Source organism: Lithobates pipiens, unplaced genomic scaffold (assembly GCF_037356315.1).
Source record: "Lithobates pipiens isolate NorthernLeopardFrog02 unplaced genomic scaffold, aLitPip1_a1.2 Scaffold_18, whole genome shotgun sequence".
Taxonomy (NCBI): Eukaryota; Metazoa; Chordata; class Amphibia; order Anura; family Ranidae; genus Lithobates; species Lithobates pipiens.
In genome coordinates, this window is record NW_027507758.1 from 1,420,997 (window position 1) to 1,433,305 (window position 12,309).

The 12,309-nt window shown below is 51.7% G+C and overlaps 1 protein-coding gene across 1 annotated transcript; it reads right to left on the bottom strand.

Moving 5' to 3' along the window:
* Positions 1–1,743: 1,743 nt before the first annotated feature.
* LOC143986938 (cullin-9-like) lies at positions 1,744–12,139 on the bottom strand. Its single transcript, XM_077485353.1, has 5 exons — positions 11,779–12,139; positions 6,417–6,565; positions 5,406–5,520; positions 4,589–4,779; positions 1,744–4,045 (listed from the first exon to the last, which is right to left on the bottom strand). Exons 1-5 carry the CDS (start codon positions 12,122–12,124, stop codon positions 3,878–3,880), a joined length of 969 nt encoding a protein of 322 aa, XP_077341479.1. The 5' UTR covers positions 12,125–12,139; the 3' UTR covers positions 1,744–3,877.
* Positions 12,140–12,309: the final 170 nt, after the last annotated feature.

The following is a 12,309-nucleotide window of genomic DNA, read 5'->3' on the forward strand; positions in this document are numbered from 1 at the left end:
GAGAGTTGTTATTTTGTGATCTTTGCTACACTTTCCCTAGTTGGGAATATTGTAAATTTATATTCTTGGAACTGATGACCTTAAAGGAGCTGTAAAGGCAGACGGTACCTTCTATGCATGAAGATGTGCAGCAGCCTCCTCCTCCCCCCTTTCTACCCAGTGATGTCCATGAGTGTCTCTGCCATCTGAGGCTCTCCCTCCTGATTGGCTGAGACACAGCAGCGGTGTCATTGTCTCCCGCTGCTGTCAATTAGCCAATCAGGAGAGAGAGGGGGCTGGGCCATGGCTCCGTGTCTGAATGGACAAAGGGAGCTGTGCCTCGGCTCGGGTGTCCCCATAGCAAGCTGCTTGTGTTGGGGTCACTCAACAGGAAGGAGACCTGAGAAGAGGAGGATGGGGGCTGCTCTGTGCCAAACTATTATAGAGCCGGGAAGTAGAACATGTTTATTATTTTTATAGGAAAAAAAAAACAAGACTTTACAATCACTTTAACAATGGATCAGAAACATCAACTATACCCCCCCAGCAGCCACGCGGCATGTGACATGTCCATGTCTGATGTCCTGCTGGGACAAGTTGGGGGACGTCATTGGCACACCAAATAAGCAGACTGCCGATCTCCGCCCATCATCTGAGGAACCTGAATTCAGGTCTGTAGAATGGAAATCTGTTCCTGAAGGAATTCGTGATCTAGTCCAGCCATTCTCAACTGCGGGTCCTCTGGAAGTTGCTGAGGGTTCCTCCAGCACAGGTTGTTAGGGATTCCCTCAGAGGTTGCTGGGGGGTTCCTCTAGAGCAGGGGTAGTGAATTATAGTTTAAGGAGGTCCGGTAACTAAAAAAATTTCCGCCCAAGGTCTGTGCCATGAAAGATTGTACGCATCTTCTTTCTTTTTTTTTTTTGGCGTAAGCCGCCCTCTGTGGCTTTTTTCTTACCGTTTCCTCCACACACTCTGGTTATACTCTAAATGTCCCCAATAACGTTCCCCCGTTCCATTGGGCACCCCTACCAGAGTAATTCACTACATTGGGTGCCCCCATCATACTATACTACCCCCATAAATCAGTTGCCACCGTCAGAGTACCCCCTTATATCAGGTGTCTCTCATCAAAGTGCCCCCTTACATTATGTGCCTTCATCAGAGTGCCCCCTTAAGATAATATGTGCCCATCAGCATGACCCTTACTTTATGGTATGGGGGCGCGCTAATGGGCACATTTTGTTGCGCCCATCAGAGATAACAAGCAACAGGGGGAGGGCACGTGATGTCACATCTTACCCTGCAGCCCGGCTGGGAGATAGTAAGCAGCAGGGGGCCCATGGTCCCAGCAACCAATGACTGCTGAGCAGAGGAGTGGGGGATGTGGCACTGTACACTGACAGTCCGGGCGGGCGCATTGCTCGGTCCGTGTTCAGACCATGGGCCACCATGTAATGACGACTGTTCTACTGTAGAGGTTCCTCAGAAATCCCCCCCCCCGGGGTTGTTAGGAGATCCCTGAGCTATGGCCGATCGATCTTCCATCTCCTGCATCGTTCCAGCGCTCTACCCCCACATTCTAGAGCCAGAGGTACGGCAGCGGAGATGTCTGAGGGCGACGTTCTTCCAATCGATCGTCAATGTGAGGAACATTTTCCCGCTCACCACCAATGACTTGGTCTTAGCTGGAGTTCCCTGAAACCGGGAAATTATTTCATGTAGCCCCCCCCTCCCCCTCCCCCGGGGGTAAAAAGGCAATTCTAATATTTCTATTAAACTTTAATGTGGAGCCGGAATAACCATCTCAATGCCCAAATTCCATTGTTGTATTTATTTCCCATCCCCCCTTAATCACCCCACTGAGGGATCCATTTATATGTCACTGAAGAGAACTCCGACCTCATCCAACAAATCTTTCTGTAAACCTGCTCATCGCACATGTCGCAGTTAGATACCGACAGTCCCATTGCTGCGCACAGAATTCCACCGCTAATTTGTGAAAAAAAAAAACAACACTAAAATAAATAGTGTCACTAAAAGCAACAAATTCCCCAAATCTGTAAATAGAACGGTGACTGTGCTCTGCCTATTATATATAATAATACATACAACATCCAATCATTATCCCTCCGTCCATCCATCCATCCATCTCTATCCACTCAGCCAATCATCCATCCATCCATCTCTATCCACTCAGCCAATCATCCATCCATCCATCCCTCCCTCCCTCCGTCCCTCCGTCCAGCCAACCTTCCCTTCATCCATGTCACCAAACCTTCCTCCATCCACCCACGTCTCTGTCCATTCATCCATCCCTTCAGCCAACCAACCCTCCATCCTTCCATGTCTCCATCCTTCCAACCCTTCATCCACATCTCTATCCACTCAGCCAATCTTCCCCCCCTACATCTCTCCATCCATCCAACTCTCCATGTCTCTGTCCCTCCAACCAACCTTCCCTTCATCCACGTCTGTCCATTGATCCAACCAACCCTCCATCCTTCCATGTCTCCATCCAACCCTTCATCCACATCTCAATCCACTCAGCCAATCTTCCCTCCCTACATCTCTCCATCCATCCAACTCTCCATTTATATCTCCATCCATCCAACTCTCCATGTCTCTGTCCCTCCAGCCAACCTTCCCTTCATCCACGTCTCTGTCCATTGATCCAACCCTTCAGCCAACCAACCCTCCATCCTTCCATGTCTCCATTCATCTTCATCCACTTAACCAATCCTCCATCCATGTATGTCTCCAACCATCCCTCCCTACATCCATCTCTCTGTCTCCATCCATCCAACTCTCCATCTATCCCTCCCTTCCTTCAAGTCTCTGTCCATTCATCCAACCCTCCATCCCACATCCCTCCAACCCTCCTTCCTTACGTTTATCCATGTCTGCATCCAACCAACCTCCCTCTATTCATCCATGACTCCAATTCATTCCACATCCCTCCATCCACCTCTCCAGCCATCCATCCTTCCCCCATCCAGCCAACCAATCCTCCATCAAATTGATCCATGTCTCCATTCATTCATCCATCCATCCATCCATCCATCCCATCCCATCCTCCACGTCACCAACTCTTCCTCCATCCACCCAGGATGATGGGAGGATGCAGAATAGAAAGGGCCGATGTTGATCGAGGAAAAGTTCCACTTTTACTACAGACATCAAACTTTTCTCCACTGAGAAACTCCACTGCAGATCTTCTCCAGCCCCCTCTCCCCTCCTCCATCATCCTCACACTCAGGGCGGGTGGGGAAGGTGAGGTGCGATGTTTTGTAAGATGTCCTGGATCCAGGAATGGGGGGGGGGGGGAGGAGATCTCTCAGGACCCTTTATCTGAATTTCTCTCCTCAGTTTTGCACATTATGATTGGATTTTGGGTGTAGCAATATATATATTTTAGGCAGAGTGCAGTCACCATTCTAATTCTGAACTCCACACCAACACGTTTCGCCTGCAGAATGGGCACAGAACTCTTTTGGAGAAACGCGTCAGTTGGGGTTATGGGGGGGGACACGTCTCCAGGATCTGGCTTAATAAGAAAAGAAGAGCGCAGTGTGCAGCCGGAGTGGTCGTGTCCTGGATGGGAAGGAGGCGGATCTCGGAAGGCGGAGCAGCTGTGATGTCACCTGGAGTGGTGTGGTTGGATTGGTGGATATATCACAAAGTGTTCATTTGCGATAACCGGGAAGTCACACCGGGCTCTCCGATCGATACGTTGCGATGTTCCCAGGAGCTCCAGGCTACTCCGGATATCGGAATGTTCGGAACATCGGTCTCTCCTCCGACGCAGCTCCAATGTTGTTGGTTATTTTGCGGACGCTGCAAAACTCTGACACCTGTGGGGGGATGGGCAGCACAGGCTCGTCATGTGACAGCAGCGGGCTCAGTAGGGAGGGGATGGGGGAGACTCCTCTTTATAGCCAAGGATTAGCGGATTGTCCGTCTTCCTGTAGATGGCGCCCTCCCTGAGCCGGCACATTATACAGGACAGCACATCGGTGGCACAAGGTAGAGGAGGCGTGTCCCTCCGTTTCCGGGAAGCGACAATCACCTGAATGGGAGGAGACAAAATAAGAAGTCATGACCCATCAATGACTCCGCCTGTCCTATTGTGGATAGAGGAAAGCCATGTTACGCCATCATCAAGGAGTAATGAGATCCCCCCCCCCCCGGAACACATCTCATAATACTGCCCTATAACAATGCTACTTATATGCTCAGCAGGCAAAAGCAAACAAGAGGGTGCTAGCTGACAATTTCCCCCTAGGGGCTCCATCCCCACCCCATTTCCAGCAGAGGTCCGGTGCACTAGAGGAAACTTTCACAGCAGCCAATCACCATGACCGGGCCGCGGCATCACGCCGTCACATGCTCCTCCCCTGTAGACTACAAGTGGTTATGGTGACACGCAATTACAGGAAGTGGCAGTGCCGGGATGGGGACAAACTGCTGCAGATGGATGAGGGCACAGAGCAGATTCAACCTCGAGTTTCTTCATATATAGAGAGATTTGTAGACTGGCCACTAGAGGGAGCTCCCAGTGGCTCAGTGCGATTACTCTAGCTGCTATAATGGAAAAAAAGTCATGCCGTACCTTCACCACCAGTGCGTCTATATGGACATAGCGCTCTTCCCTCAGGACTTGATCCACCAGCTCCAGTATGAGGCGCCTCTTCTCCTCCAGACTGGAGATATCGGGGGCTCCCTTCCCCCATGTAGGGATGAGAGTGAGAACTGTCCCCGCCCCCTCGCCACACAACACCGATGGGTCCAGATACAAAGACCCTGCAACACACAACATGCAGAGGGATGTCTGGGGGCGGTGTCATTGTAGTGGGGGGTGTCAGTGTGGGGGGTGGTGTCGTAGTGGGCGGTGTCAGTGTGGGGGGCGGTGTCGTAGTGGGCGGTGTCAGTGTGGGGGACGGTGTCGTAGTGGGCGGCAGTGTCGTAGTGGGCGGCAGTGTCGTAGTGGGGGGGGGGGGGCGGTGTCGTAGTGGGGGGGGGGCGGTGTCGTAGTGGGGGGGGGGCGGTGTCGTAGTGGGGGGGGGGCGGTGTCGTAGTGGGGGGGGGGGGGCGGTGTCGTAGTGGGGGGGGGGCGGTGTCGTAGTGGGGGGGGGGGCGGTGTCGTAGTGGGGGGGGGGGGCGGTGTCGTAGTGGGGGGGGCGGTGTCAGTGTGGGGGGGGGCGGTGTTAGTGTGGGGGGGGGGGCGGTGTCAGTGTGGGCAGTGTCATTGTAGTGGGCGGTGTCAGTGAGGGGGGTGGTGTCGTAGTGGGCGGTGTCAGTGTGGGGATTTGTCAGAGTAGGGGGCGGTGTCAGAGGTTATATGCAGCCATTAGTCATCTGTTAGTATGCCCCAGCTGGGATGGCATATTGGTTAAGCAGTGTGGGGGAAGGGGTGTGTGGCCACATACCGGTGTCCTCCCGTATTGCCAGGATTCCGGTCTTCGCTGTCAGCGGCTCCAGAGAATCCCTCAGAACTCCTCCAGACACTCCGCTCTGATTCCGGATCTCCTCCTCGGAAATTTCCTGCGGGGGGGGGGGGGGGGGATCAGATTGGACCCGGCTCTAGCAATGGAACACTCAGACCGCCCACGCGGTGGAACTTCAGAACATTTCAGTGACAATTTACATGGAAGCATCCGGAACATTCCATGGGATGCTCTGCAGATCCCGTCACTAAATGACCAATCCTGCACACCCCACCAGGACATCCTGAAGGGAGGGATAAATGGACAGCACAGGGGGAGGGTGGGGACAGAACATCCTGTGGAAGGGGGGGGGGGGTAAAGGACATCCTGTGGAGGGGGGGGGGGGGGTAAAGGACATGCTGTGGAAAGGGGGGGGGGGGGTCAGGACATCCGGTGGAAGGGGGGGGTCAGAACATCCTGTGGAAAGGGGGGGTCAGGACATCCTGTGGAAGGGGGAAGGGGGGGTAGGACATCCTTTGGAAAGGGGGGGGTAAAGGACATCCCGTGGAGGGGGGTAAAGGACATCCCGTGGAGGGGGGTAAAGGACATCCTGTGGAGGGGGGTGGGGTAAGGACATCCTGGGGGAGGGGGGAGACCCTCCTACATAGACTGAGTTCTGCCTACAATAGGACCGGCATTGTGCGTCTCACTATGACACGCTCACCTCCAGAAAGGACCAATCAGAGCCTCTAAGGAAAACCTTTTCCTGTCCACAAGCCGTGTTCCCTCTTTGGGCCGGCCCCCAGAAATGACAGTCTAATGCGGATTGGTTCCTAGATTTCTTATTTTACTTTTCACCCATTGGTCTGCTTCTCTGAGGGTGGAGTTAAACCGATTGCTAATTAATGACTATGTGGGGGGAGGGGAACTCTTGTCCGTGGCATCCAGTAACATGCCGATTGGTTGTCTCCAGTTTTCATATGTGAACCATAAACCGGTGGCGGCGCCACTCACCTCCTGCTGGTTGAAGTGCAGCAATATGAACATCTGGAGGGTGGAGACCCGGAGGGTGAGACCGCCATACCGCACCTCCGCATTCCCCAACCATGTCCACTGCAGCCGCTGTGACTGGCCAATAGGAGAGGAGCCTGGAAGAGCCGGACCTGCAGAACACAAAACCCGCCATTATTACAGACTGAGGAACGGGCACTTACCCGTCAATATAGAACGAGGTCTGCTCCTGGTGTGGTGCCCACATACCGCGGCTTCCTAAATGGACCCAAAAATCTGAACTCAATACACAAATATTTCACCTACCAAAGAATTTGTACCTCTGTCCATCCAGTCCTGAGATTTACACAGCTCTGTCACACAGCACAGCCCTGTCTAACTGGACCACACCTGAGCCGTTTTCTGCTGCAGTTATATTTTCACTTCCAGGTCTTCACCTCACTTTGCTTAGGGACAAGAAGAAGCAGCAAACGGATTAGCTGATCCCTTCATCCTCACTCTGCTCTCTCACCTTATTGGCTCCTTGCGCTGCTTCTCCCACCCTGTTCTGAGCCCTGCTGTACAGGGACTGTAAGAGGCCGATGCGGGGGTCACATTCAGGGACTCACACCGCTTGGATTTAATAATAAGATTTCTGAAGGACAGAAAAATCCCTTTTTTTGAAGGACAGAAAGCAACATAAGAGAAGTTCCAGTTCAGGTTATGCTGCCACCTACAGGAGAATCGGGCAACAACAGTAAAACACCTTCCACCCCCATCATGCAGTAAATAGTGGCAACCAGAAGATACAGGGAGGGCGCTGTTGTCACCTAATTTACTCCAGGAGATTTTTAGAGGTAAACGAAAAATCCTAATTTCTTAAAATCGCACATCACAGGACCCAGGGGGAGGAGGAGGAGGAGGAGGAGGGAGGAGGAAGGAGGAGGAGGGAGGAGGAAGGAGGAAGGAGGAGTAGGAGGAGGGAGGAAGAAGGAGGAGGAGGGAGGAGGAAGGAGGAGGAGGAGGGAGGAGGACGACATGGTCATGGCTACCCGATACGTCCCAAAGCACGGAACATGAGGGGCGGCAACAATGCCAACATGCCCAAAATCAGAATAGGGGACATCAGTACAAAGCCACCTGCAGGGCCTTTCAGCCCAAAGGGTCTCCTCTGGAGGTATGATCATCTACCAGGGACAACGTGGTGTGAAGAGAAGACCAGGCAGCAGAAATCTCATCACCTCCAACCAAAGCTTGATGCCGAGGAGACCAGGAGGCACCGAGCAGTCCTGGTGGAAAGAGCGCCGGCTTGGAAAGGAGGAACCTCGTCCCCCGATATCATAATCCTGAGAATCCACCAGAAAATAGTGGGATTGAGAAGCGGAACCCCTCCCGAGACCCTTCAGACAGAATAAGGAGGGAATCCGACTGTAGAAGGAAAGCCACAGACTTCAGATAAACTCTCACAGCTCAAGAGCCATCGAGACGAGCACCTTCTCTAGGATTACGGCCCACAGATGGCGACACAAAGGTCCCGATTCAGGTGGAAGGAGGTTAAAAGACAAAAATCTTCAAACACATCTCATTGTGGTGGAGAATCGGAAAGGGTTCTTTACAGGAAAGCACAGACCACTCAGAGACTGAGCCGAAACAATGGCAACAAAAGACAACCTTTCACAAGAAGCAACAACAGATTATCTTGGATTGGCTGAAATGGAGAAGTCTGTAAAACAGAAAAGACCAAATGAAGTTCCCGTGGAGACAAGGGGGGCTGCATAGGCAAACAATCTGCACCACACCCTCCACAAATGCCTTCATCACAGAACGGCCAAAACTGAGATCTGCCCCATGATGGTACTAAAAGCCGGAGACCCCTCCACACCACACTGGAGAAGGGTCAAAAGGCGCCCCTCAGCATCAGAGATAAAACCTGAGCCTCACACCAGAAAAACAGGCCTTCCATCACATACAAGGGTAGACCTTCCTGGAGGCCAACTTACACTATGCCCGATCCTCACCACAAGAGCTTCAACAGCCAACAATGCCCGCCGCCATAAAGCAGGATGGTAGACCGGGCGCTGAGATCGGGAAGTTCCCATGGCTCATCTGCCAAGAGATTTACTGTGTCCACATACCACATTCTTCTTGGCCAAGCCGGTGTGATCGGATTCACCAGCATCTCCTCCACCTTTATCCAGGACATCAGAAGATGAAGAAGCTGAAGTGGCAAAGAGGCTCAGATCAGGACATGACGGAAAGCATCCATGATGATCACCGACGCCAGGAACCCCCCGAGGAAACCAAGCCATCACCAATTGGTGGATTCCTTTCCGAATTGCTGCACCACAGGAACTGGTTCAGACACTTCAGGTCCAGAATAAGAGTGTCTCCAACAGGCTTGGGAACCAAAAGCAGTCCACAGTTGAAGCCATGAGACCTTTCCTCCCCAGGGATGGGTGCGACGACCCCCAGAGACGGCAGCTTTTCCAAAGGAAACCAATCGTGTGGCTCCAAAGAGACCTTCATGTATAAATCATGGAAGTGGAAGGCAGTGAAGCTACAGCTTGTAGTCTCTGGACGGGTCTGCACAAGTATGGGGGACCCTTCACCGTGAGGAGGACTCTGGAGTCCAGTTCTTCTCATAGAACTGGGATGTGGGCCTCTGCTTAACCACTTCAGCCCCAGAAGAATTTACCCCCTTCCTGCCCACCCCATTTTTTTTTGTCATACGGCACTGTGTCGCTTTAACTGACAAATTGCGCGGTCGTGCGACACAGCTCCCCAACAAAACTGACGTCCTTTTATTCCCACAAATTTCTTTTGGTGCCATTTGATCGTCTCTGTGGTTTTTAATTTTTTGCGCTATAAACGAAAGAAGAGTGACAATTTTGAAAAAAAAAAAAAAAAAATTAGATAGATAGAATATATATATATATATATATATATATATATATATTCTATCTCCACTTCAATACCGGGGGGGGGCACTTAAACACCTTCCTGCCCAGACCAATTTTGAGCTTTCAGCGCTGTCGCACTTTGAATGACAATTGCGCGGTCATGCTACACTGTACCCAAATGAAATTTTTATCATTTTTTTTCCCACAAATAGAGCTTTCTTTTGGTGGTATTTGATCTCCTCTACGTTTTTTTTTTTTTTGCTAAACAAATAAAAAAAATACCGAAAATTTTGAAAAAAAAAAATGTTTTTTTTGTTTCAGTTTCAAAACTTTGTAAATAAGTAAGTTTTCTCCTTCACTGATGGTGTTACACTGATGGGCACTGATAAGGCGGCACCGATGAAGTGGCACTGATGAGGTGGTATTGATGGACATTGAAGTGGCACCAATGAAGTGCCACTGATGGGTGGCACTGATGGGCACTGATAGGTGGCACAAATTGGCACGGATAGGCGGCACAGGTGGGCACTGATAGGCGGCACAGGTGGGCACTGATAGGCGGCACAGGTGGGCACTGAATAGGCGGCACAGGTGGGCACTGATAGGCGGCACAGGTGGGCACTGATAGGCGGCACAGGTGGGCACTGATAGGTGGCACGGATGGGCACTGATAGGTGGCACGGATGGGCACGGATGGGCACTGATAGGCGGCATTGTATTATAATATACTGTACTAATGGATGCCAATCAGTGCCAAACAATAATGCATGCCAATCAGTGATGCCCATTGTGGGCACTGATTGGCATCCATTATGGGCACTGATTGGCATCCATTGTGGCACTGACTGGAATCCCTGGTGGTCTAGGGTGGCATACCTTGTCCTGGGCATCCCTGGTGGTCTCGTGGCATCCCTGGTGGTCCAGTGTGGGCATCCTCGGGGGGGCTACACTGATAATCAATCAGCACAGACCCCCCGTCAGAGGAGCAGCCGATCGGCTCTCCTCTTCTCGCGTCTAACAGACGCGAGTGAGGAAAAGCTGATCACCGGCTCTTCCTATTTACACTGTGATCAGCCGTGATTGGACATGGCTGATCATGTGGTAAAGAGTCTCCGTCGGAGACTCTTTACCGAGATCGTAGTTGTGGGGGGTCAGACTGACACCCCGCAACAACGATCACCGCGATGCATGCCCCCACCCCCCCCCCCGGGGGGGCACGCAGCGGCTCATAATCCTGATCACGTCATATGACGTCCGGTCCGGATTATAAAACCACTTTGCCGCCGTCATTTTGTTATAGGGCGGGCGGCAAGTGGATAAAGATAGATATATATAATTTTTTTTTTTTTTTTTCCTATAATAAATATCCCAATAAAAAAAAAAATAATAAATAATAATAATATTGCAATAAGTGTATATTGATTGGTTTGCGCAAAAGTTATAGCGTCTACAAAATAGGTTATTGATTTATGGCATTTTTATTTTTAATCAGTAATGGAAGTCATCAGCGATTTTTAGCGGGACTGCGACATTGCAGCGGACAGATCGGACACTTTTTTTAAAACCATTGACATTTATACAGTGATCAGAGCTATAACTAGCCACTGATTACTGTATGTGTTCTAACTGTGGGGGATAGGACTGACTGGGGGAGGAGAGCGATCGGTGTTCCTATATACTAGGAACACACGATCGGTCTCCTCTCCCCAGACAAGACGTGGCTCTGTGTTTATACACACAGATCTCCGATCCTGTTCTGTCACAAGTGATCGCGGGGTGCCCAGTGGACATCGCAGCCGTCAAGCACGTGCATCGGCTCCTCAGTGGCGTCAAGCATGCGCACGCACCCTATACTGGCGTTAAGCTGAGGACGTCATTTGACGCCCACCCAGGATGGGAGATCCCATCTCCGCACGTCATTTGACTATACCTGGGATGTGAAGCGGTTAAAGCCCAAGGCTGCGGACCCAGTTGAATGAGACTTCCTGAGTTCAGGGGGTCCCGGAGGTCAATAGACATCCCCCACACGCCCCCTTCACTGGGAAAAGGCCTTGACTCCAGACCTGGGTGGGGTCTTTGGGGATCCACTTCTTTTACAGAACTGGGAAGTGCGTTTCTGAAGGCATTATTGGTTTCTGGAGTAAGAGAACCTTCTGGATGAAGGCAACCAAGTTACTCAAACGAGGGCAGCCTCTAACGTTGCTTTCTGCTGAGACGTTGCATTGGTCAGCCCTTGAGCCTCCTCCTCATATAAGCCGACTTACTGCCCAACCTGCACAGCTGCCATATCAAGTCTTCCAAGGCGTGACACTCGGGGTCCAATTCTCTGCAAAGAATATATGATTTTCCCAAACTTTGAGGGGCTTGCAAACTCCCACCAGAGAGAAGGATCACATATATAACCAGACCACAGTCCCCTCCATATACAACACACCACATTCACCCCGCCCATAATAACCGATTGTCAGCGTCCTCCTACCACTTACACTTCCTGAAGAAGGTGGTGAATCTCAGCAGAGGGAGAGCCAAGGAACTGGAGAAATACTTCTGTGGGTCGTCCATAAAGAAGTGAGCAGAGAACGGCCAACACTGAGCTGAGAGGAGAGAAACCTCAACATCGGACCCGTCCTCCGTCCCACCGCCGTCCTCCGTCCCACCGCCGTCCTCCGTCCCACCGCCGTCCTCCGTCCCACCGCCGTCCTCCGTCCCACCGCCGTCCTCCGTCCCACCGCCGTCCTCCGTCCCACCGCCGTCCTCCAACGTCACCTGAGAAGAACCAAATTCCAGAAGAACTAGAGGGAGAGCAACACCCAGCCCAACCCTACACTTCATTCCAAACCCATCCCCCCCAACTATTCCCATAACAGCCCTACCCATCCAATCCCGTCCAACCATCCCCCATTCAATCCCGTCCCCCCCATCCAACCATCACCCCATCCAATCCCGTATATACTTCTACCCCATCCATTCCCTTCTCACCATCCCTCATCCAATCCCGTCCCACCATCCCCCCATCC